Source organism: Linepithema humile, chromosome 5 (assembly GCF_040581485.1).
Source record: "Linepithema humile isolate Giens D197 chromosome 5, Lhum_UNIL_v1.0, whole genome shotgun sequence".
Lineage (NCBI taxonomy): Eukaryota > Metazoa > Arthropoda > Insecta > Hymenoptera > Formicidae > Linepithema > Linepithema humile.
The window spans coordinates 15,692,035-15,718,815 of record NC_090132.1 but is presented as its reverse complement, the minus strand read 5'-3'; the positions used below and the strand labels follow the sequence as shown (position 1 = coordinate 15,718,815).

The 26,781-nt window shown below is 40.5% G+C and overlaps 1 protein-coding gene across 9 annotated transcripts in view; it reads left to right on the top strand.

The window, feature by feature from the left end:
• The window catches only part of LOC105675839 (C3G guanyl-nucleotide exchange factor), a 70,279-nt gene that overhangs the window by 8,781 nt on the left and 34,717 nt on the right, over positions 1-26,781 (top strand). For 3 of the 9 annotated variants that reach the window (XM_012373282.2, XM_012373283.2, XM_012373280.2), the window contains exon 1: positions 4,183-6,674. The exons of 2 other annotated variants lie outside the window; for them this stretch is intronic. In XM_012373282.2, the coding sequence (XP_012228705.1) occupies positions 6,488-6,674 (187 nt within the window). In that variant the 5' untranslated portion in view covers positions 4,183-6,487. Of the gene's footprint in view, positions 1-1,463; positions 1,628-4,180; positions 6,675-25,605; positions 26,206-26,781 lie in introns of those variants that run through there. 4 more of the 9 variants (XM_012373277.2, XM_012373278.2, XM_012373279.2 and 1 more) reach the window with 4 other exon arrangements.

The window sequence follows — 26,781 nt, the reverse complement described above, 5'->3', positions numbered from 1 at the left end:
GCGGTGTAACGTTAACTTACAATTCATGAATATGCAACCATTTACGCGTTTTGTCGCGGCTGACGCGCGCGTACAAAGTACGTACGCACATGTTAAAATCGGCCCACGCACGTGTTGCCATTCATTTCGCTCGAACTTTTGACATCGACTTGTCGTCTTGATTTTGTTTCACGTGTCTTGTCGCGGTTTTCGTACGGTCGCGTAAAAGGATGTACTTGTTATTGATTTGTAAAGACACGTTTAATTTTGTGGATCACGCATTCTTTGAAGTTTTAATATTTTATGTGATGCAAATGCCGAATGATATAGGCCGAAGTATTTTAATGATACGGATATACAAAATATATCTATTGCTAGTCAAAATCACACTTTGGTGTTTCCAATATGCCCAGTGCTGTATATTTCTGACAGATTGATTTTTATTGGCGCTTTCTTCACCGTTAAATGATTACTGTGACTATTAAATAGGAGAAAAAGTTTTATCGATTACGAATAACACGATGATAAAATGTCTAGAAAATGCGTACATACCCATACATTATTTTACTTTTATGCTCGTTTACCTGGAGCCGAATACCTCGAGATTTATTAACTCAGCGAGGAGTGCGTATTCAGTGCGTATTCAGTGTCGTTCTCCTCCGCAAGCTAATTCAACATGCAGTGATAATGACAATGCAAGTGCGAGCGAGGATAGGGTTGGTTCTTGCAAATTAACACAAACAACGTTTATGCAAACAACGACGGTAGTGTTAGTCTTGCGTGAGATTCGCAAGATCATCGGGTAATAAAAATAATTAGAAATAGTTCGATCTTTATGTCAGAAAGAAGAAGTAAATATGGAATTTTCAAGCGTACATCCGCACTTGCTTCATTTACAAATTTTAAATACAATACTGGCAATTAATATTTCAACGTGTACATTTAAACGATAAATTATTGTAAGCATATTTCTCCGATGTTAGACAAATTTTGCATTATACGCAAATTTGTATTATACGTTCCATTGCAGACATTTCTTCTCGATCGAAAAAATCATTTGATTCGCGAAAAATCGGCTTGAATAGAACGGTTTTATTTGCCGAGAATTTTTTTTTCAGTTTTTCCGCAAATGTTTACGGACTAGTCTCCGATACTGAAAAGTATTGGTTCAAGACACATCGCTGGCTTGCGGAGATCCGCAAATAAATTGCGCCTCTCTGCTCGCCATTCTCGCTCGCCGGCATCGTCTCGTACCTCGAAATAAAGAACGTAGCGTAAGAGCCGGGCCCACTCTGTACGGAGGTCTTTTGTCCCTCTCCTCCGTCAACCCTCTCACCACTGTCCCTCCCTCTCCCTCGTGTGTCTTTTCTCGAGAGTCCTTCTCCCTCTCTCACACACTCTTTCTCTCTCTCCGACCCGTTAAAATAGACAAGGCTTCTTTCCCGGCCAAAGTCAGAGATATTACCGGCCAATCTCGCCAACGGCCGGTCCGCGGCAACGACAGTTTACCTCCGATTCGCGGCGAAGTTGGTTCTGGCCCGCGGCGACGCGGACTTGTCCGCGACTGGATCCGATTCAGATTTACGATCGATTTTCACGGGGGCATAAACCGGCGTTTGAATTCCGTTGCGACGTTTCGAATTCTTCAGTAATGAACTTTTGCTCTTTTTTCCTGTTCTTAATATCGCGCGGATTTCAATCAATTCTTCAAAAACTTTGATTACTTCTGCGAAATGAAAATCTTATAATAATTGAACAGAATTTTTTATTATTATATCCATAGTGTCCTTTCATTTTGTCTTCTATTGGCAATACGTAACTTTATAAATATCGATGCAACACATTACGGTGTCGATCGTCAATGACCATCGCGGCATCGCATGCGATAAATATAACGTGAAGCTCCGCGAATAATCAATTATCGCTGCTATTCTGTTTATCGGCAATGTTAAAAATATGAATGGTGCGTGGACGCGCTTGCGGATGTGAGATAACACGTTTCTGAGCAATAACGTAGGAAGCGGTATAAAAATTGTTGCGAGGGAACGTGTCTTAGCTCGTCTGTTAACAGTGACGTGTAAAGGGCATTGAAATGTCAATTCGCCACTCAGTGTTGCGTATGGTAATTGAGTGCGGATTAAGTGGGTGTTTATCGCATGACACGATGTTGCCAGGCATTTAAAAGCCACGCTCATGACACGAGACGACGAACGTCTCAACATCTTTTCCGCGTACACAACTTCGTGCGATGCGTGACACGGCGAATGAATAGGAGCGATCCGCGACAGAGCGCGAGTTGATTAATTACTTGGTTAAATGAGAGGCGGTCGAATTACGGACGTAACGCGCGCAGTTTAATCGCCCCGGTATTGTTTACTGTATAATTAACGCGCGATCCAAGCGAAATTGGTACAACGTAACTAATCCGTCTTCTAATTACTTTGCGCAGAGTGATTCACAATTCCGTGCAACTTAACGGACAGGGTCGTTACATTATAAATGAAAGTGTCGCGTATCTGCGAAGTTAAAGTGTTCTTATTTCTGTCAATTAATTAAATAATATCATATTAGCAATACACGTACCAAGGAAAAAAGTAATGAAAATTATTGATTAATCTGGTATAAACACAATTATTAATTCATAATGAATTAATAATTATTTAATTATTATTTTAGTATGATGAATAAAATTGACAAAATATTTCGTTGGTTTTCAAATAATATTTATATAAAACGACTGTCAATTTGTTTTTCGGTCCACAAAGCCGCGGTTATTCAATACGTCAAATTGCAGGATGCGCGTCTCAGAAGATCGCAGATACACGATGTGGAGCAAACGGCTCGTAGACGCTGCGCATTAAACGATCACGGCGCGATTAGATGAGGGATCGTTGCGTGCGCGTTTAGTAAACGCGCGCAAGTCGTGCGTGCGAGCACAGACGATCAGAATGTATTGTGCTCTCGTGCAAATTTATTCGCGCGTGTGGCGTTAATTAATGCGCGAAGCGCGGCTGTTCTCGCCCGTCTATCGTGTACAAACTGCTACGCATCTCCGAGATAGGTGACAAGACAGATAAGATATAAAGGGTATACCGCAGTGTATTTTCATCGTGATAGATTTCTGGGAGTTGAAAGGATTATTTCAATTTCCGACGCTATAAATACGCGAAAGCGATTTCTATATTTACACTTGAGTATACATGCGATAAAATCAATTACACCGAACATAGAAACAATACGCGTTTCAAGAGATATTTATATTGTATTATCGTTGCATTAACTGTCCGAAAATGAAATAGGCAATTAAATAAACGAATTCACTTAATTGAATGACAATTACACTTTTTGTACATACAAAAATCTAATTTTTCCGAGCGCATCAAAAGTTCGAGTTATTTACGTTAATCAATTTGTATTTTTGATAGAATTGTTTCGACAAATTATTTTGATTCCGCTTAACGGGACATGACATTCGTACCTTTTTTATGTCGAAATACACTTATATCATAACGTTTACGACGTTATGTCCGTGTCGGCATGTTCCTCACGTTCGACGATAAATTTTTACGTCGTGCACTTGTCATTTATTCTCGGACGTAAAATCGTTCGTGGCAAATCGTTCATACCGTTTGAGAACGTTGTCTGGCGCGAATGATAATTTTCGGTTACCGTGCGACGAGCATAAGCGTAAAGATAGCGGTGTCTGAACTCCGAAAATAACGATGCGATGAGCGCGACAGGAAATATAGCGCAACTGGGTCGCAAGTTCATCAGCGTTAATTATTGCTAATCGAAACATCTCATGCGGCCATGATACTTCGCACGTTTACACCTTTTGCTGCTTTTGTAATGATAATGTTATTGATGGAAATTTATCAACAAACAAAAACGATATAGAGTTTCTCCATTTTTGTATTTTCCGCTGTACATATCTGTCAGCAGTTTCGGCCGTTCGTTATGTGTATCCGAAACGTAAACAATTTTATATAGAAAATATTTGTCATTTGTGTTGGATCAAATCCGTGCTCCATAAAAATACGATGTTTTTAATTAGAGAGGCAGAGTTCGATAACTATTTCAACGGAAAATAAAAATTACATTGCTGGTCGTTTTCCCAATTCGAGTTTTAATATGAGAAAAATGTGTACGACAAATCTGCCATGATCTTACAAACTTTTATTTGATAAATCTTACAATTGACAAGACATTTCACAAGCATCGCGTGTTGAATATAATTCTTTTTAATTAAACATTTAATGAAAATATTTTTGAAGCATTTATAAGCATATGTTTTTTTTTTCTCAGACTGTTATGATGACGTCAAACAATTAATTTTTGTGTGCACAGTTCAAGTGAATGAATTCGATAAAATTTCAGTGAGAAAATATTTGCGCATCGCATGTTTTCGAGAGGAAAGTTCGTGCTCATAATTTTTATCAGCATTTGTTACGCTCTAGAGCAATTTTTAATACCACCGAGCCTCGAGTCTAAAATTTGCGTCATAGCCTTTACTTACCGTCGTTGAACATAATGTTTGGAGAAAATTCGATAATTTTATGAGACAACAAGTAGTCCAGAAAAACTGTATCTAGCCCTTGTGCTTACCGTACCGTGGCACAAGCTACACGACCGACCTCCTGGTACCGTATCGGTATTATACACATTGTTCCGAAAGTAGTAAAAGCAATGTAGGACCTCAGTAGGCGGTCGAAAGGCGGAGAAGAGGTCGACTTTTCGCTCCAGTAATCGCGAATCGTTTGTTGCGCACAGGCTGATACCTCAAGACTTCGATACTCTTCTTTGCTCGATATTCTTGCCGTGAATATGTGTCAACCTCACCACGCTCGCAAGTATAGCTTCATGTATACGTAACAGGTCATCGACTATGAGCAGTTCTCATAAATATTAATTAAATTCAGTCTAAGGTTTATTTGATTCTCTGTCTCCTTCTGCAGAGACGGCGGAGTAACGGTTTCGCAGAGACATTGTTCAACCATGAATGCGCGCGCGATCCCAATACGCTAAACTTAGCAACTTCTTACACATTTTATATCTTTTTTATGTAAAGAATAAAGCTTAAATATAGTAGTGTCCCTTTTATAAAACTTGAATATATAAAGGGAAATGATGGAAGAACCTGAAATAGCACGGGTTATGTTATTACGTTTTTTAAGATAACCAAGAATTTATTATTATATTTTATTCATGATTTTTTTTATCGTCTCCTTTGATATAAATAAACGTTGAAAAATATTGATGAGACGATCTGCGCGTTTCGCATATAAAACATCTCGGGAGATTTCTGCAAAATGAGAAATAATAAATTATAAATTAGCAATTATCGAGTTGCATAAAGTTGTTACGTTTCATCACTGTCGAGGCTGAGTTTAGCGCGAACTTTGCGAGAGAAATTTTGAGCGCTATCACGCTACGAGAGACTTCGAGGAACGAAGCTATTGCTGGTACTTGTCGCGACAGCCATTTAACGGCGTCACGATAAGTTTACGTCTGACACATATTGCGGGAACGACACGGAAGCGCTAGACGCAGAAATCGTGACGGAACATCCGACGCGTTAAAATAGACACCCTAGAAACTGACGCCTTAGTAGCACTATCTATCGCGGCATAGTACTCGAGGTCGTGATGTATGTAACGTCACACGCGTGTATATTTAGGTCTTCTGTCATCGGTCTTAGTCGATTTATGAACTGCGAGATTTCCATTCGACGGGCTTCGCGCTCGCACGGAATTATCGAGGCTGCGATAACATCGGTAAAGGTGCTAAAATAGGCTCATTACGTGTCTCGATAATAATGCATTACGCGCTCGTATTTCTTTACGACTACGGCAAACGAGAAGCGTTAATTCTATCGTCAAATCATTATTTCTCTTTACTTGCATAATGCATTTTTTAATTAAATTCTCGCTATTTAGAAGTCGGTTATCGCGAGCGGTATTTTTATGGGGCAACACTGAGCACGCTACAGTGCATTCAGAGTCATTCAAGCTTGTCATCCTCGATATTGTCCATCGATAACCGCAGTCTTGTCGTCTGATACAGTCCAATATATCCGCAAAAAATCGGCTTTTTACTTCTCGTGAACTAAACGAGATCGTGCACAAGCTTTCTCGGTGGAAGGAATGTTCGCAAGATGGAAAGAAAAGACATTTGTAACGTTTATAATTTTAAAAGTCGCACGATCTTATTAATATGTAAAACAAAATAATTTTTCCAAATGCAGATAAATGTCACTTCCAATGTTGTTGAGTGTCATTTCCTTTCAATTATTACACGCTTGTTAATTTATATTCAGAATATTAGACAATTAGCTATGATTACACTGTGAATGGTGAAAGTGGGATTGAACAGTGAAAGTGCATCACGATAAAAGAAACATATTTAAAAATGCAATTTATTGTCCCGCGAGTTCGTATTGCAAACAATGGCACAAAGTTGAGAAGTTTAAGTAAGAATCAACCGCAACTCTCCGTAGTGGCATTATAAAATGCCGCAATACGACGACAGCTTCCTCGACTCGCCGATGTTTCGGCGGCGAACTCGCAGTTATACCGTGCAAAAACATTTCCTACCGAAGTCGAAATCTTTTCACATCACGGCCACACCCTTGCTGTTGGCCGTAACCAATCACGCCAGGACTCTTTCCGGTTCCTTATCGACCTGCAACTTGAAAGGTAATTCCATTAAAAAAAATTCAGGTTAAGGACTCGCGGCGATTTCACATTTCGTTTCAATGTTCGTAGCTGAGAGTGCAAAAACATGTCACTTTTTATCGCCATTATCTTTTTGTATTTTTCATGAAGTCTTTTATGAAGTTATGCTATTTGTTACACGGACGTCAAATCAAGGACAAAATTAGAAATAATTTATATTTAAACGTCCTCACTTGAATTATATATTTATTTCTTACATCTCAATAGAAATTGCTATTTTATTTAGCTGTATATATTTTTGGCGAGAATCAACAACGTGTACTGTTAAATTGAAATGCATAGTATTTCAAAGCGAGACTGGCATCACGTTTGGAATAGCGGCTCGTTTATTCTGGCAGACGTTCGCGCGCTGTTTCTTCACTATTGGCAATCCGCAGGGCTCAAATTTAAATAATTGCGTTCTCGTAAACGCGTTTACGATTAACGTCGACGTTGTATGCATTACCGCGTCAACCCTTGCGCGGGTAAAGCATCTCGGCGAATAATTACTTGTTCGTGCTGTCAATCATATTAAGCACCGCGTGCTCGTCGCACGTACACCACCGACCATTAGCGCCTCGCTGTTAGTAACGCGTACACACGTCTCTCCTTCTCTTGCGATATACACATAACGGATACACCACCTAGTGATTTCCCTCTGGGTTCAAAGCGCGAGCAAATTGCTACGTTCACTGTCTCACCATGCGTTACCGCCCGGCGCGGCCTCAGAAAACGCTTTCGATTTGCAAGTTAATGGACGACATGATTTTCACCCGCCGGGCTAAGTGCAAATTGCATGCGCGATAATATGGAGCCTCGGCGACAAGCTGAAAGGAAATCGACATTGTATAGAGACGTTAGCGTCTCTAACTAGCTTGGGGTCGCGCGCGTGATTATCGATTGTCTATAGACGCAACACGGCTAATAACTTGAGATCGTTGGGGCAAAATAATGCGTTTTTTTTCTCCATAAATTTGAAATATATTTTTCTGTCACTCTTTTTGTTATGCACTGACACATTGACACGTTTCATCTATTTTTTTCCAATTATATCGATTTGAAACCTGAGGCTATTCATGAATAGTCATGTTCGCGAATTGTTTTTAAAGAAGCGACATATGGAGGATATTCCCGCTTGAATGGATCGCAGAAATAGAATCTTGGCACCGGGCACGTGGATTTTCGTGTCTGCTGGTATCGAGAGACACGGCCGTGTCTTCGCGCCAAGTTCACGCACAAAAGACCGGCCGTGTATCTACACGCGAGCCTGCGAGTTGAGAAGAGCCGAGATTATCGGATCTCAATAGCGTCTGAGCTGATCGATTTGGCAACAAGCTCAATCGATCGTGCATACTTATATAAGAAAAGATGACTGATGCGAGTGGCAGCAAAAATAGATGAAGAATCCGTGGATAAAAACGATTGCTCAGTTGGAACATCAAATTCTACTGTCGCGCAAGAGAAGTTTGCTATGCACGTCGATATTGACTAGTCTGATGGAGTTAGTGTTTATCTCTCCGGTCTCTTCAAACTCGTTAAGATTTACTGATTAAATCTTACGAGTTCTATTCTTACTCGGGATTATCAAATTTGCGTATTTTGCCATTTTACTGAATTCGCTGAATTTCGTAGTGTACTCGGCAATCGTTTTTTTTTTTAGTGCAAAGTCTGGGATTATTGCACAGAATCATGTAATACGGCACGTCACAACTCGTCGTTTTGTAAATCCGATGTTTGCAAAATCGTTTGACTAGCGCGCCTTTAGATTTCCTCAAGCAACTGCTTTGACAGGAGTCTTCTTTCCATTCACTCTAGTTATCCTTTTTACAAGAATCATGAATGTGTATGGTGGTTCGAGAACGCACTCTGTGACATTTCTTCCGTATGCGTTCCTGAAAAAGAAAACAAAAATCTAAAAAATTTAATCAGAAGAAATACGGGAAGAAATCATTCAGCGCGGGTCCCGCGAAGAAATATTCATCCTTGTGAGGCGTTTTGCATTATAAGATTTGACGTACATCATGCAACGTGATTACGTTCGCATCTTTGTCGCGTAAAAATAATTTGCACTATGCTTTGACGGTCAATTCTCTTCCGAGTAAATCGTGATAACGCGAATAATCTAATGCATATGCATTATCGAGATTTTTGCGTGATCTCGAAGGCACTGTTTGGTTTCCCAGAATTTCTCTGTTATGTTACGCCTCGAACCATGTTACTTGGCCTCGATAGGAGCCATTTTGCCGATCTGCCATTGTACTTGCCTTCCGAACTCATTGTCGAAGGGTAATCAATAGGATTCAAATCGTGATCCTAAACTTTTGGACAAATAAATTATTAATTTCGACAATATACTGTACTTTGCATCGTTTATTTACAATATTTTTATATATCTTATAATTTATAAATAGTTAACGCACTGAACAATTAAAATAAATTAAATCTCTTAAAAACTTCTCAGTAGTTTTTATCTTTCAATTGTATAAATTAAGAAATATATTTGTCACGAACTTTGAGGTGACACCAGATGTTCAATTAGAGAATATCCAATTAAGTTTGAATAATTTCGTTTATTTTGTAGTTCGAAAAGAGTTTTAATAGATATAAAACTATAAGTTTTAACTGTAATTTTTCATACAAAATGCTCATTAGATTACTTTGATTTTTTACGAATTTAATTGATTGATTGAGATATTAAAAATACAAAAGAATCAGAGAAAGATATATCAAAGTAACACTTTGACTAAAGAATTTAGATAACATGTTCAAGTTTGCCAAACTTCTTGCCTCTTTACGAAGATTGGCCCCGATTGCAGTGCAGTCTGCCAAATAGTTTCACAAGTATTCACCCATTACACTTTTCGCGATGACAAACATTTTATTCATTCCTTTGTGACTAAGAATTCCAAAAACTCATTTATGTTTATCGACACAAGCTCCAATATTATACTCTGAATCACTTTAAAATAATTCATTACATTCAAAATAATATGTTATAATATTTTGGGAGGAAATTTAAATTCAATTTTGGCGTGAAAATTCCGTGTTTTATTTTTTCCGAATAAAGGTGAAAGGTGATTTTCGCACGTTTACAGAATCGGAACTTGAACTCGCGGTGTTCCAAGATGTAATTCAAGGTACACGACTCGTCGGTCGGATCGTACGAGACTTGCTAATTTCATCGGTCAGTGTCACTTGCAGACTCGCCGCCGCACCGTCATTCTCTACCGGCGCGCTCCCGGTCCTGACGTGTCGCCCCGCGGGCAATATCCGGCGGGGCCGGTTGTCACGGTACTTTAGGACAGTTTTTGATAGCAGAAATTTGCCGGATAAATTTACCACTCCGTGTACAAACGCGCAGCGTCATTATCATCGCGCGGCGATCGCGTAAGTCGGCGTTAATAAGCGCGACGTCGAACGACAGGCGTAATTACTGCTCGGCGAAATCAACTTTGTCAGTGTCGTTCTGGAAATTAAACCGGACGAACGAAATTTGCACGCGCGTCAATAACACCGCAAATCGGCAATTTCGGCAATCCGCGGCTCATGCGATACATTAACGTCACGACGTGTGTTAATTAATTTACGCGATTATTGTTTGTGCGAGTGCACTATTATTTTATCCGAATTCGATGATGTATTTGAAATCGCACGATCCACCAATGCACAAAGTTAAATCCCAGAATTAGCAGAATTAATATTGGACATTTTTCCAACAAGTGGTTTTGATTATTACGAATGGATTGTCTTTGGGTCAAATCATTTAATTTCGTACGATTAAAAATCGCGGAATTTTGTTTAGGAAGAAGAGCTCAAAGGATTCGTTAATTAAAGGAAATAGAGAAGATGAGTTATTGCGAGGGCTATTAGAGATCTTTTCTTTATATTTTATTTGCACTTAAATCTCTCTAAAGACGTTCGATTATGAATCGTTCGTGAAATAAATTGGCTCGCCCTTGTATATTTCTTTCTGGTGCATCGCTAATTCGTTATTAAGTCTTTATGCTCATTGCTAAAGCGAATCCATATTCATGAACAAAAAGAAGCTCCTGGAGTATGCACAAGGCTCTTCCGTAACATTCGGCAAAACCCTCCCTGTTGTAATAAATACGCCCTCGACGAAAGTCCCGGAGCGGTTTAATCCGTGTCCCAGAAGCTCCGCGTGGGATTGCCAGAAGCATCTCGGGGGATTTTCATGAATAATAATCTGCTGCCGAAACGCGACGTCCATATAAGCTAGTCCTCCTGTATTAGATGCGATAAGAATGATTATTCGTGCACGCGGAACACGCATGTCTCTTGCTCTTCAAATTAGAATATGTCTCAATTTTTAGTCACTTGTGTTACGTACATTGTAAACTCAGTTTTGTGCTGCGAGATAAATTTCAAGATTTCAAAAAACCAACTTTAAACTCTTTTACACGCGTTTGTTATTAATTATTCTTCCGACAATTTTTTGCGCGATTAAAGCATCGTATGTTGTGAAAAAGAAACACTGCATATAATTCTCGCGGAATCTCGCGACGTCTCCAAGTCTCATTTGTCTGCAAAGTGCAATAATTATATCCTGTAAGAAGCCGAGGCGGTTTCTTGTTGACTTTACTCGGTCGCGTTATGTGTTTAGATAAATCAGATCTCGCGGTTGCAGATCGGCGCTTAATGCGCCAATTGGAAATGTAGCACGGGCCTATTTTACGAGGGCGACCCGACACCCGGAGGGTGTAAACCGCCACTTAATCAAGACGTTACACGGGAGTTCCCTCCTCGCTAGAGTGCCCTCGGGCCCTCTTCCCCTCCGCCGGTCACTCTTTCCGGTTACATCGATTCTCCCGAAAGCCCGCGGAAACTATTCGCGAATAAAGTTTGCTACCTATGTATTTGCGCTCCATAAATCTCTCTTTTTATCGTGCGCCGCGAAAATATTTGCAATATAAATGTTTGCGCGTGAAAAATTGTTTCTTTCATGACGTATCTCGATAACAGATGTTAATTTTACCTTTTATCGCTTGGGATAAAAGGTTCTCGCGAGTGCGGAATAATTGCGAAATATTTAACGAGCTTTTTTTATCGCTTTGAAAGTGAATTGAAATAAAAACGTCGAAGTATCAATATTTTTCGGTTTGAAGCCAAAGATTTTTTTGCCTGTCAAACTTCGACAATTCGAACGGAAAACAAAATCTTATTCTTTGTGTACAAATTTTGCAGTGAATTTTACTTAAACTGAATTCTTATTCAACATTGAATTATCAAAATATCAGTAGCGAATTTTTTTTTAGAATTACAAACCATTGTAAAAATGGCATTAAATATTTATAAAAAAAGATTGCTTAACGTTGCTACGCTAACAAAATCTCGGGATGCGATATCACGCGATTAGAGGTCACAATATTTAGATATTCTCGATCGAATGAATGCTGGACTGTACGTGAACAGTTTCTGCTGATTTACGCAGGAACGAGAATTTCGTAGCTGGTACACAGTTTAATTGCTGATCCGATGAACGCGGAACAGCCGAGGGTGCACGACAACGAGATAAATGCGCGCAGAGGGAACTATTTGCCTCTGTGTTTGTATAAACTTCTGCAGCCGAGCTCCATACGCGGAATTTTCAACAACAGACGGGGGCGGAAGGGGGAGGGAGGGAGGGGGGGGGGGAAACCGAGACGGGGACCGTTATTAACAACAGCCACGCGCGTCGTGCGGCGGCGTAAGTCGTCTGCAGAAATATAGCGAGACGTGTTGTTATTCGCTGAGAAAAATCGGATTTAATAATGGCTCGGACGTCATTGATTCATTATAGGCTATATAAATCATACAACGTTTTCATATAACGTCTTTTACGACAGGTAGTTTTGCATTCAACTTAGATCTCGGACTGACAATACTTTATTGCGAAAATTGCACATAACGTTGTATATTTTCGCGTCACGGATGAAATATTGCTTGTACTTTAATCACCAACGAACACATGAATCATCCGAAATAAATAAAAGATTTGATGATTCTCTCGTGCGCGGCCTCTCTTTCACTGCCGTTAACTTTAATATTAGTTCAATTGATTCCTCTCCAAGAGTTCTACTTCTGGAAATAAACAGTTGGTTGAATTGAAGATTGAAGCTAGCCTAGTTGAAATCGGTTATCAGAGACAAAGCGAAGAGGTAGGAAGTAGAAAAGGAATAAAAGCGCGAAGATAGAAGCGCAAGAATCGTGTCTCTGAAGCGGAACGGCGGAGGCCGTCTGTTTTCACGGGCTCTTAACGAGTCCCTCTTTTCCGACGATATGATAAAGCTCCCCCCTGGCGGGGGAGGGTTTAACGCGACGCTGCAGCACATTTGGCAGGCTTGTCTCGAACCGCCACTCGTAAATTACCGAAGCGATAAGATCGACGTATCTCTTTAAGACCCGAGAAAAGGGTAGTGCGCCGCGTGCGCGTGAAAGTGACGAGAGATCCGCTTCTGCGCGTGAAAAGGGGAAGCTTAACGCTGCCGTGTCGCGCCGATAAATTTCCGACGAGAAGAGGGAGAGTCTTTCGCTGCACAAAGTGCATTCACGCGGGGGCCCCTTTGGGAATGCTCGGCTTAGAGCGTGCGTCGGGAATGCGAAAGGGGACGGGGCGTGGCTTTTCGGTTGAGACCTGTCGCTCTCTGCGGGGTCGAGAGGAGCGGGGGGGGGGGGGGAAGGACCACGGTATAGGGTTGCGATTTCGGGTTTCGTATGCTTCGTATAACAGCGGCTACCTCGGCGCGGCGCCGAGACGCTTTCGAGAGTTGAAGAAATGCGGAATTTCCCGTCGAGGAACGCGTGGCGGTGATAGCAGCGACGGAGGGCGCGATGGAAATAAATGGAAAGAGAGCCGGGGCTGCCGCCGCCGCCGCCCCTTCTCCATTCCCCGGCCGCCACTTTCTTCTCCCCTTTCTTCGTTCCGCCGTGTCTTCCGCCGTTCGTCTTTCTTTCCGCGCGCGCCGCCGTCTGCATTCTTTTTCCTCGCGTGTGCGCGCGCGCGCTCCTGCGCGTTCCTCCTCGCTCGCCAGTCGATCCTCATTCGTGCGAAAACTTCCGCTCGAGTGAACCTTGCGGGAACGGATGCAGAACGCGATGCAGACGCTGATAGAGCGAGAGATGTAGAGGTAGACAGAAGAACCCCCATGGCGAAACTTCGCTCTCGCGCCGCGAAATTTCCGTTTCGATTTTCAGAAACGCATGCTTCTTCGCGTTCTAACGTCAGACGCAACAGTTGCGAAACGATAGTCGACTTTCGGAACGAGGTGTTTTGTCGTTAGACCGGAAGAGTTATTTCCTAGAGAAACGAGCAGAGCGAGGGAAAATACGCGACATATAAAACCCAATCTTCATTAAAAAGACGAAGGCGGGGAACATGCTAAGTCTAGAATTTCAAAGAGCCGTTTTTTTCTTCAGTAAAATGTGCCATGCGACGGATATCATTAGTACAAATGCAAGAAATCTCATTAGCTCGCTGGAAAGCTCGCTGGACGCTAATGAGATTAATTAACGCGCCAGGCGATACGTCGCGTATATTGTGAGAGCGCGTATACGTTCGATGGAATCGTAACGACAAGATTTTAATAGCGATCGATTTATTAATAATCTTCCGTCTCCATTAAGAACATGTAGGTCGCGTTTAATTTTTCTGCATATATCCGTATCACGAGCAATTATTTCAGAAAAAGAAATGACGGCGGAAAAATTCAATCTGATGTTGATACTATTTTATGTGCGCCGCTGAAAGTTATGTTAGCTTCTTGAAATTTATAGATTTCACAAATTAAGCTTTGAAATGACACTTTAAGTAGCCGATTGGAAAATCGTTTTCCATCTTTAAAATTTTTATCGGTATAAAAGTTAAATCACGAGCACTCAGGACGCTTCAAAAGTAAATTCCGCAGAGAAACTGCAACCTGTATCAAAGATTCTACGATCTCCCGATGTCACCTGAAGAGTAGCCGGCAGAGTTTAGGAGGACTCATTAAAGTTAAATTAGCTGGGAAATATACTTTCGGCGAAATTTAGCGAGTGCTTTTACAACGGCGGTTCGTTTCAACAAACAGCTCTCCGCGTCGAACAGGGGGGGGACAGCTCGCGATTAATGCGTGACGCGCGTAATACATTCGGTTTTTATCATCTTCATCGGGCTCGAGCGGAATGAAAATTTTCCATGGCTCTGGTGTTTCCAGGCTCAGCCCGCCGATCGGGCTCGCCCGTTCGTTTATGCAAATAGAAATGTTAATTCGGATCAATCAGATCTGTTTTCTCGGCGCGCCGGTCGACGCGAGGCGACGCGTCGCATCTGGCATTTATAAACGTGACTGCAATTCAAAGTCGCTTCGTTACAAATTTCCTATAATCAAATGGATGTCACAGTTTATCGGGAAATCGATAACGGGGCATAGCTCACATTCGCACGTACATGGCGATATTTATCCGCCGCATGCAGGCTGTCTCCACCGCCGACCCGACGCGGAATATCGCCGCGCCCCAGGGCCGTATCGCGTGGGCGCACGCCGAGCTCATATTTATACGGTTATCGGTAATGACAGTGACCCTCAAACTGCCGGCCACCCGCGTCATTTGCATAATTTGCACAATTCGCCTGCCGCATTACGCGTCAGCTATCACGACCGGTCTAGCGCGCGGTACAATGAACCGTTCGCTAAATACCGCGTGTTTTTTCACCGTGGAATTTCTGCCGGAGAAATATGATGTTTAGATACGTTGTACGATGAGTATTTTGTGCTGTGATAAAAAAAGACTAAAGGCGATTCTTGAATTGGCTATTTGAAGAATTGAAAAGTTTGCGTAACTTTTCATATAACGTTGTTCAGATAAATTTGCCAAATTTGCAATTATGTCCGTCATTCGCAATTTGCAGACACGCATTGAATGCAATATGATGTTGAGCAATTGCAGATAATTTGTTAAATCCAATCAGAGAAATCGCGGCAATTAAAGCACAAAAAATATCATACATTAATGTACAAATATTACAAAATACGTTTCGGCCACAATTTCAGATCCTCTTCAATTTGTAATTTTTGTATATTGATTTATGATATTTTTTGCGCTTCAACAATTGCGCTTTTCGTCTTTACTGCCTTTTTTGTTATTGTTTATTAGTCCCAATTTTTGCTGTGGAAAATATTGACTTGAAATTCGCGGCATATTCCTCAATTGGAGGAAACCGCGATGTCAAGTTCCGTCACGTATAATTTTTTATACAATTTGTCTTTATAGGTTCACTTGCGTCATATTTGCAATTTGCAGGCGTACGCTGAATGCAATGCGGTGTTGTTAAGCAATCGCTGAAAATTTATTGAGCTTAGTTTATGTTGCGGAAAAGATTGACTGGAAATTTACATTGTACTCTGTAATGAGGGAAAACTGCGGGAATGCTAGGTTACATTATGCATTACGGCTTGTTATTTTCGAGATAAATGGGACAGGAAGATGGAAGGTAGATGCAGATGTGGTGCACGCGTGATTTCCGGGCGTGGCTGCGTGTCGGACTGATGAAGCGCCGTCCGTCCGCTTGGAAGAACTCGCTAATTATGGCAGTGTACACAACGTATGCATAGTACAACAGCCAGATGCAATTTCAGAGACTGTACGCGGCGGCGAGGATACCATTGCGAGGGATCGCACACGGAAATGACCGGCAACAAGAGAATGTGTCGTATCCCGCAATACCGGAGACGGCATGTATTCCCCGCAGAGCGACATCGGTTGGCTTTCTCTTTTTACGCATTATGTCTCGCATCCACCGGCGTTATAGTTGCACACCGCCCCTTCCCTTCTTCCCGGCTTATGATGTCCTCGCCGGCGCATGCGATTCTATTGTGCACCGGAGAATCGCGTGCGCGCTGATTTACTGATCGCGTTTGCATGAGACATTGACTATGTCGTCAAAGATATCATGAATGAGCGCTGAAAGTGTGCGGTTAAGAAATACACGTCGTCACGCGACATTGCGCGAGTTTTATTCAGAAAGGAAAATGCCGTTGAGATAGAGAGATGAAAGGCATGTCGGCTGAATATACTTAAGTGGCATTGTAAATGCAGCGCTAAAGTGCTTATTACTGGCATTAGCGAAAAATTAACATTTTGACTTGAATGTCTAAAACTAAAGAAAACGTGGTTTAAATCTAATTTTCAACTAGTGCGAGTAGACGAGTGTGCGTCTAATATATAAGATCGAATTAAATTATTTAAATAGAAATTGAGACGCTTAAGAGATATTTTTCATATTTTAAACAATTTGGAAGACTTGCCAGTGAAATTTTTCGCGAACATAAATGCGAAAATGGATTACGGAATATGTTTAAATGACGAATGAGTCTCGGGTTAAATTAAAATTTATGTCAAGCGACATTTGTAGTTGCATTACTTATAAGGTTGACTTTTGTCTCGTAAAAACTTTTTTATTTAGCCAGTGATTTTAGTGGAAAAATGTTTTATTTATTAATTTAAATCTATTTTTTTATTCAATTTTTTATCTCAAATCTCATTTTTTATAAGATATTAAGCACTTGTATTATAATTTTTAATTTGTAGCATTAAAAACACCATTAGATTTTTTATTGAACGTGTCTTTCGTAATTGATCACAATTTTATTTGTTGCAACTGGTAATTAATAAGAATAAAAGTATGCTGCGAAAGTGCAACAAATTTCTATCTTTCCAGCAATATTTTTTTAGAAGATATCGCCTCATACATGATTTATACATACCTCAGCGACTGCTGCATAACGTTGTATCTATGTAGATCTTCGTCTATCAGTAATGGCTTTCCAGTGGAATGAAATATTCCGTGAAATGTGAGCGGATGCATATCGACATAAATGGATTGGCGGATGAACTGAGAGTTCTAACACATCCGTACATTTATTTTGCGATCATTTTCATAGGGATGTAAAAGCTGGCATAGTTATTAATAATATATCAAATTGTGTCACATAAATCAACTTTCAATGTCCCGACGGCGATGTAATAAATTTCTCACTAATAGCGACCAATATTAAAAGTTCAACATCATCAAAGTTGACTTTATTCACGAATTTAAAGAGTAAAATTTTAAAATGAAATGTACAATAATATATGTTAAGGAAAAAAAAATAGAAAGAAATTAAATCAACGATTTATAAAGTGCAATATGTGAATTATAATTTTTATAATACTAGCACAAGTTTTGCTCAGAGTTGAAATATCTTTAACGATTTATCACTTCAAAATTAGCTGATTTTGAACACTTAGCTATTAATACTTTTTTTTCTAAGAAATATTTTTCTCGATCAGCGCGGAATTTATTATGAAACAAACACCAACAATATTAGCTTTCAACGCAGCTTGAAGTTTTTTAATCTTAGCTTAGATTTTTTTTCTTCGATTTTTTTTCGTCGATTGCCTATTCGCGTAATGTTCTGTCGAGTAATGCAGCTGGTTATTGTTTTCCGGAAATAAACTACGTTCGGGATACAATACATGTATTCAGTCCAATGCAATCCAATCTAGTTGATATCGTGCCTTGAACCTAGCATCCACCAGCGATATCGATTTCAGGAGTATCCTCAAGACACTCCGGACTTCCTCTAATTAACGATATTCGATCGCTAGTCGTTTAAAGATATAGCTAATACAAAGGCGGCGAGGCACTTGCATAGATTATTTTCCTTCTTTTTCCTTCGCGGCAATATTAATGCTCGCGCTATCTCTCTTTTCCCTTTATCTAATGTATACGCTTCGCCGTAATGTAGTCCCCACGTATATTCTCGCTGCATTAAAACGTCAGGTGATATATTATCCGAAAAATTTGAATATATACAGAGAGGATGACGAGGAAAAGATTTTAGTAAGAACATTTCCCGACACGTGAAGTGTATTAAAGCAATATAAACGTGGCATAAGTGTGCGATAACAGCTGCTCCATCCGCGCAAAATAATTTCGGTTGTATATTTTCCTCGGGAGATTGCGCGATGTGAAATTATACGCGTGTTACTCTTGACATTGGCTTTTTCTATTTTCACGGAATTTCACTCCCATCGGGTCAACGCACCGCGGATCGGTATGACTCGATTAAATCGCCGTGCAACTTACGAGAATTGTAAGATAGTTTGGCTTTTATAGCGGACGACTATAGATTTTTCGTGGAATGCGGTTGATGTTACTGCAAGTCGTTTCGGAGCAAGTGAAATCGATGGCTATGACTTCCCCGAGTTCGAAACTCTTCGATCGACGATAATGTCCATTTTTCCAACCCGACTCGATTAAGTCGCCATCGTGGAACCCCAGCATCTGTCACTTTAATTTCTTTTTTTTTTATTTCTTGCGATAGCATCTTCTAAGAAGATTCGGTAATTAATAGAAGAAAGTATTTCATTTACAGCACAATATTTAATTTAATTTTTATTTTAGTTTAAATAAAACGCGGCGCTGAAACGAAATGCGCGTGAATATCTCACTCTCGGATTAACTACATTTTATGTTTAATTTTCTATCTTATTTTTATTCATATATTTTAGTTTGGTCTATTTGAAATAATATAGTATATTTTTATTATATTTCCACATGTTATTTATCGTATTTATACATATTTTATGATTTTCAAAGAGATAAATTTTATTTTCCGCCCTTTTTTCACGCAGACACCGGAAAAAGCAAAGTGCTGTTCACACGATATTTACCTTTTCAATATTGAAATGGCAGATTTTAGTTTTTTTTTTTTTTTTTGCACATGACGCATTCGATTCAGTGGTCGGAATCGGGTATTTTATTCCATATAATTGATGTAACGCAACTGTTATCAACCATTTCTTTTCATCCTGCCTTAGCAGAATGCACATAAGCGAAAACACATAGACATTAATCACAAACTTCGCTAGCTCTCGCAAAGAAATACAGCGGCTACATTGCGTATACTCACAGCAAGCTCATTTATTATCGTTACTCAGAAATTGCGCCGGGAACCGCGCCGGAGTAGCGTAGAAAGATTTTGGCTCTTTTAGCTTTAGCGCGCCACGGCTCAGCTATTCCGTTAACACCGCAATATACTCCACTCGCGCGTTCAGCAACACCATCTTTTGCAACAAAGGTGGTTCGCGTGTTCGTTCAAACAGGAGCACGGTTCCTCCCACTTAAACGTACGCCCGCGAAGCCGTTTGACGCTCGCGGCTATCATTCCGAGCATGCAATTGGCACGAAGGAAAGAAGCGGAGCGTCTCATTTAGAAAGTCGCGCGTGGTAGATCAAAACGAACTTGCATTTTGGTCGAGCGTTCCTCGACCCTCCCAAATTCATCGCGTAATCATTTTCTGCGCGAGCGAGTCAATTGAATTGCGAACAGACGCCTAGAGATATCATATTCAAATTGTGCGTTTATTCGAAGTTTATTATTCAAATAAATTGGATGATTTATCATTACTTAAAAAATTTATGAACGAATGAATGATCGCGCTAATTCGGCGATATACTTTGTGCAGCGTAATATGCGAAAATATGTTGATATTATTAATATGGTAATTTATGATGCATTAAATTGATTAAAATGTAAATTGTCATGTCGAATTTATATAAATTATGCTGATCTGCATTGAAAATTGCAATAATCAAGATCTTTGCAGCGAATGTTTGTTTAATGTATGTCGCTCGTATTAATATCGTGTTTGCTTACTTCACACACGCGTCGATATTAACTTATTGGAGTTTTGCAGTATTTAAATTTCCATATCAGTGCGCATAACGCAATGTACCGCCGCATAAGCTCGCAGGAGCGGCGCGTAATTCATGACGATCGCTTTTCTTTTTTTTCTTTTTCTTTTTGATCATTTATGCGCGGAACGTCTTCCGGCGTGCTCGAGCGACTGCGGACTTTATCTCGTTTGAAGCCGACGAAAGTTTTGACGTGACGAGGCTTCGAAAACTATATCGATATACCTCCTCCTCGCCTCGTCTTATCGAGCTCGCAGGCAGACGCGAGAGTCGCCAAGGAAAATCTCTGTACTTAGGTGCAAGAAAGGAACGGTCGAGGAAGAGAAATGTAAGAACGATATCGCCTTACGTCGCGCCTTTTATCGGAAACGGATAATATCGCCTGTGATATACACCAATAGGAGCTCGCGCAGGATCACACAGTTTCTTATATATTTTCGTCTGTTTGCTATTTTTCTTTTTTTTTTCTCCTTCGACTTGCGCTCGATTTCGATGCTCATTGCGCCAATTTGCAGCGATATTTTTCTCCCCGAATAACACGTCGCTATATTTTCACTCTCGCGAGCGAAATTTTATTTTCAGAAAATTCGCGTTTCCTCCGCTCTTGTGATTCCGATCGTTCAGGTTTTATCTCCTCTCTCTTTGCTATCAGGGTGATCGGGGCGATCATTCATTCATTCGACAGCGAAGCGACGGCAGAGAAAACACATTTTACGACTCTCCGAGAGACGGATTTTATTTTTCGCCTTTTTTTTTTCACGTAGATACTGAAATAAAAAGCGCGGAGAGCCGTTCGCACGGTATTTACTTTTTTAATAGCGCACCGGCCGACAGCGTGTATATCTCTGATATGGAAAAGGTGGAAATTAAATCCGGGTTATTTCTGCGCGACAAACGCGGGAGTCGGTCGGGATACTCGCAAACAACGAAGATTAACGTCGGCAAGCAATCAATAATAATATTTCGCTGTTCCCCGGAATAATAAAACGCTTAACGCGCAACCGGCGCGCAGCAACTGTCCTCGTCGGTCTTATTGTTAAAACCAGCCAGGACGCATTGTTCGAACTTTTTCGATTAAAACTTTCACGATGTCGTTCTTTTTTTTCCCTCTCCTTGCGCTGTGCAATGCAGCCGAACGATCATTTACATTCTTCCTGTCTTCGAAGATAAATCGTACAGATTCGTCCAAAGCGTCAAGTTGTAGATTCTTGTAGTTATGTATGTATCATTAATGTTTGTGCAAAAGCATTCGAATAAGACGCAAAATACTTTTTATCATTGAACGGAACATAGACACACTTCAGACAACGGTAATTGTTGCGATTTTTAAATTTATTTTAGCGAAATTGTCAATTAATATTATAATTTTTTTTATATTTTTAGAGACATTAAAAAATACATGACATAGATATTTTTAAAACCTAAACAGATACCTGGAAGTTGTATAAATTTTATATAGAGTTGGATCAGATACGTAAAACGTGAAGATTTCAATTCATATTTAAATTACTCTCAGAAGCTGTACGTATTTCATACGTAAAATATCGCAATGACGTCCTTAAGTATCGGATAATATCATTGACGATTACTATCTAAAGAAGTCGGATTATCTGATAAAATTCGATTCAGCCGGATAAATGGAGAGATACTTTATTCCGAACTCTGCAGCGCGCGATTGGCTGGATGGAATAAATCCGCGATATTAAAGAAAATGAAGAAAATCGTACATTCCGCCCTCTTTCCCGTGCCATCACTTAATCCTCAATAAACTACCGCTTTCCGACAATTCGAGAGTTTAATATCAATTATGTGAATTATCGTGAACATGCTTTGACTCATTACTTGTCGGCTCTCGTCGATGCAAATTAAATACACTTCAAATATATGACATATGTTATTATTCTTTGCTAAACGTTAATTAAAATGTTTGGAGAGAAATTTCTGATTAATGTTACTGAAATAACGTAATATGAAGTGCTATTATTACAAGTAACATAATTAAAAATATGACATATATTACTTATATTTAATAACGAAAGTAATGCGAATTAGCCGCTGCTATCGCGCGCTCTTGCGCTCCGAAATGATTCTGTAAAAACAGTAATGCTTCTACTATGCATCAAGATGCATTTTTCGTAATTAAATGTTCACGAGGTCGCCTAATCGCCCAATGCAGGCGCGCGATAGCGGCGGGCAAAAAATGAAAATGATAATCGTGCGGTTGCTCGCGCCATTAGCTTTTTATTTACTGTTGCCGGTCCGCGATGCGAGTACGGACGTCCACCGCATGTGCACAGCGGGATGCTACGCCCCCTTCTCTCATCCCACGTCGTTTTACCGTTAATTGCAACCGCGGAGAAAGCGCGCCGGACTGCTCCCATAAAATACGTTTATCACCCCCTAAAGTCGTAGCACCGCCGCCTTTGTGGGACCCCATTAATACGCAAATTGCAGCCACGAATTTCTCGCGTCTCCCCCGGTCGACACGCGCTATCGGCCGGCCGCTTAATTAAGAGGCAATTTTCCTTTAATACGAGATATCTCGCCTATTCATCTGTGCGTGAATAAAGATTGAAGCAAAATAAAAGTGGTACGAAACAGTGGAGCAAGCGGCAGATTAAAATGGAGTTGAGCAAACATTGCAAACATATATTTTTTTTACAGAATACGAGATAAAGTAGAAGTTATAAAACATCGAGACTCGGTTTATATTTCATTTTGGGGAGGAAAAAATACAAAAATGGTGAATGTATGATGGTTAATGCACAGTATTGTGCATCTTTTATCGTACATTAAACTGAAAATATGAACGTAACGTTAACGTAACTTTGCGAGTCGCAAAACACAACGATATTTTACATTCCTATCTTTGTCAACATTATTCAGTTGCGCGAGGGGATGTATTTTTACACACAGCAGATATGCATTTATGCACTCAAACTTAATCATGCCTTTTCATTGAATTATAAATTTTATTATCCGACATTCAAAGTTTCTATCGCTGTTCTAAAGTAAGGAAAGAACGCGGAACGAACGGGGAGAGAGAATTGATCGTTTTATGGGCAACTGTGGTCCATCGTTCCACGAAAACAGAACAGTTGCCGGAATTCCGCGGCGCATCGTGAAGCTAAATCAGGAAGAATATAAGATCACGTTTTACGATCTTGGCGCGGCGCGACCGTCCCGAATTTTACGATTGCGCCGGATTACGCAGCGATGGAAGAAATAGCGTAAAAAATATTCGAAGAAGAGAAGGGATATGGAAGATGTGTTTTTTTATTTTATTGCATTGTACAATGCGGGGTGAGTCGCGTAGCGGCGGCGGCGGCGGCGGCGCCGTCGACCGCACAATTCGTCGGGATTTCGTCCAGCATCGCCGACTATTATCAGCCGTTCAATTGTTACTTTGTGGCTCGCGTATGGCTGGATACATACAGAACGAGTGCAATTTCACAAACGTTGCATTGATATAATAGAATTTTTAACGAAATTTCCGCCCGAAAGTAAAAGGAGAAAACATGATTGTACAATTTATCTTTAACTTTTTAGAAATTTAATTACGAGAATAAAATATGTGCACATGTACATTCCTCTTGTGTGGGAATTTAATATTATTTTTTTTTTACCGCGACGCAGTACTATTTTCTCGGTTTGTAATAATAAATACCTCTGCCAAATTTGTTTTTAAATACAGATGTACAAAACGATGTTTATTTATTTTGTATTTTTGCCTGATGTTGGTACATATGCGTATGCACGTTTCTTGAAAACCGGTTTTTCTGCCCACATACTGCGAGACCCTGCGGAAACGTTTCAAATGAGATTTCACGGTTAGATGTCCTTTAATGGTTCTGTCGGGAAAAGCCCGAGTTTTTTAATGAAATGTGGAGAAATTCCGAAGACACTTCCGTCTTTGTTGTGAGCACAAAAGTTATGATTTTTCATAATTTCCCTTATTTTTCGCAAAATAATTTATGCTATAATAGTTTATTATTTTTATAATAGACACCAATAGACGCGTCAAACTTTTTTCTTCAATATGCAAGCGTTCATATTAAAAATATTAAAAGATTTTAAGTGCAAAGTGATTTTTGAATGCACCGTTGAAATGTATTTGTAATTGGTAGACAAAATATTTTATTTGACAAAAATTGCTTCAAAGTGTTTTATGGATAATCATTTTCGACGTTTAAGCCGGATATATTTCGAATGACGGCTTGGAAAGAGCGTAAAAAGTCACGTTCGAGAATCGAATGTCACGAAAAGAGAGCAGGGTGTTGGTGACAAGGGCAAGGGTCATGTTCTCGATTTCTATCCAGCGAGACTGGAGAACCCGAGAAGTTTGTAAAACCGCCACTGTGCTCGCCGGCATTTCACATCCGAAATAAAAACCGGCAGTGCGACTTTCGGACGTAAACTTTTAAGGATGATATAGTGACATACACTCAAGATGTAGACACACGAACTTCCTATAAATTTTCAGCAACTTCGGTCGCTCCGTTTGTTAGTCTCCAGCGCGCAACAAAGCGCATCGATCAACATGCTAGTGCTCGTCGACGCGACTTTCTTAGAACGCGCATCTCCGATTACAAAAATAGCGATGCGTCTTATGTTAGCGAACGCGTGCGATACGCAGCGACAGGTAAATCAATGTGTCTCGATATGTGTACAAGAAAAGATCGGAAAAAGAAGAATTTGTAAAATTCTGAAAAAACCGTGTCAAAATTAAAAATTCAACTTTTTTATATTTTTATATCTTACATTTTTCTCACAAGACAGTGTGTCAAAAATTTGTATTGTCTTGAACATTTTCTCACAACACTCTGGAATGAAGAAGACCCATGTTATTTCACAACTTGGGAATAAATAAGATAAGGCGATAAAAGAGAAGCAAATATTCTAAATAAGTATTTGACCGATGAAATTCCCGAGCGATAACTTTATTCTAAAAATACTGATATCAAAATATCTAACTTCTCATACGTGCGTTCTAGTCTCTCTTTTAAATCCGATACTGAGAGAGGTGCGATATGTCGGCTGGTAATACGAAAAAAGGGAAAAGAGGAAGAGACAAGACGACTGATGCACCAAGTACGAGTGTGAGAAAGCTGCGGCAGAAGACGGCAATGTAGAAAGAGAAATAGCAGGTAGAGCGATAAAGGAGTGTGAGAGAAACGGCGATGCATACGGCGACGGTGGGCGTGACGAAGACGACGATACAGGCGTTCGCGCTCGACGCGCGGCCCGGCCAAGTTAGTTAGCAGTCGATGCGCACACGCCACGCGGTCCGGACGTTCGCCGGCTCCGCTCTTCCTCCGCCACGCTTCGTGTCCGCGCGTACAACGCCTCGTGTCGCTTTGTCAACGGCACGTTCGTCACTTACGGAGGGAAATTGCGGTTTCCGTTCGAAAGTGAGTTTCCTCGAAGCTCGCCGAGCGAGGCAGCAGGCGCGACGGTGAAATTTCCATCGGCGCGATGTGACCGGCTCGCTCGCCGCAGGCCAGTTGCGCGAAAACGACGAGATTGCGATGTACCGATTTGTATCATTATAATAAACATTTTACGAGGCTGATCAATTACGTGCGCCGAACCGACGCGCCGGTGTTCCGGTGTCTTTTTATACAACGTCACCGCGCGCCCTTCGATCGCGACTTTCTGACTCCAATCGGTTCGTTTGTAAGAATGCTAATCGTCGAAGCGTGCATTTCGTGAATTGGCACAGACGTGAAGGTGACTGTGACCTCATCGAAAGAGCATCGAGTGAGCTAAAGTCCGTAGACCGTCAATTATAAAGAGGTAAATAGCAATCAATTTTATTATGTAATATTTTTCAGCGCAGCACAGCGCGCTCTGAATATTTATTATTTTGAAAATTAAAATAGGCATCTCAAAGCTATAATGAATTTTTAATATTGTAATTATTAATAATAAAGAATTTATCTTACGCCTAGGCAAACTGCAACCAAATTATATAGATAGATATCACTACTACTTTCTTATCTCAATTTTAAATTGACAAAAAATATCACGGAATATTCGGTGGTAGTAACATTTGGAATATTTACGGCTCCAGTCACTCGGGGCCGAGCACTCCGAATAAGCCTCGCGTTGGATCGACGCTAACCGTGGATCAATCGCGCAGTACCGTCACGACGGGACAGGATGACGTTTATTAATAACTTCGTGACAGGCGTGACATGTGCGGAGACGCGCGGTGCTCTCGAAGTCACCAAGTTCGTCTCCGCTGTTTTTCTGACATAACGATAAATCACGGCCATTCCTCGAACCGGAGCACGTTCTTCGTTTAATGAAGCCTTTCCGTCGATGCGATGCGTCGATGTCTTCTCCGTAGGCGAAGTCTGTGAGTCATTT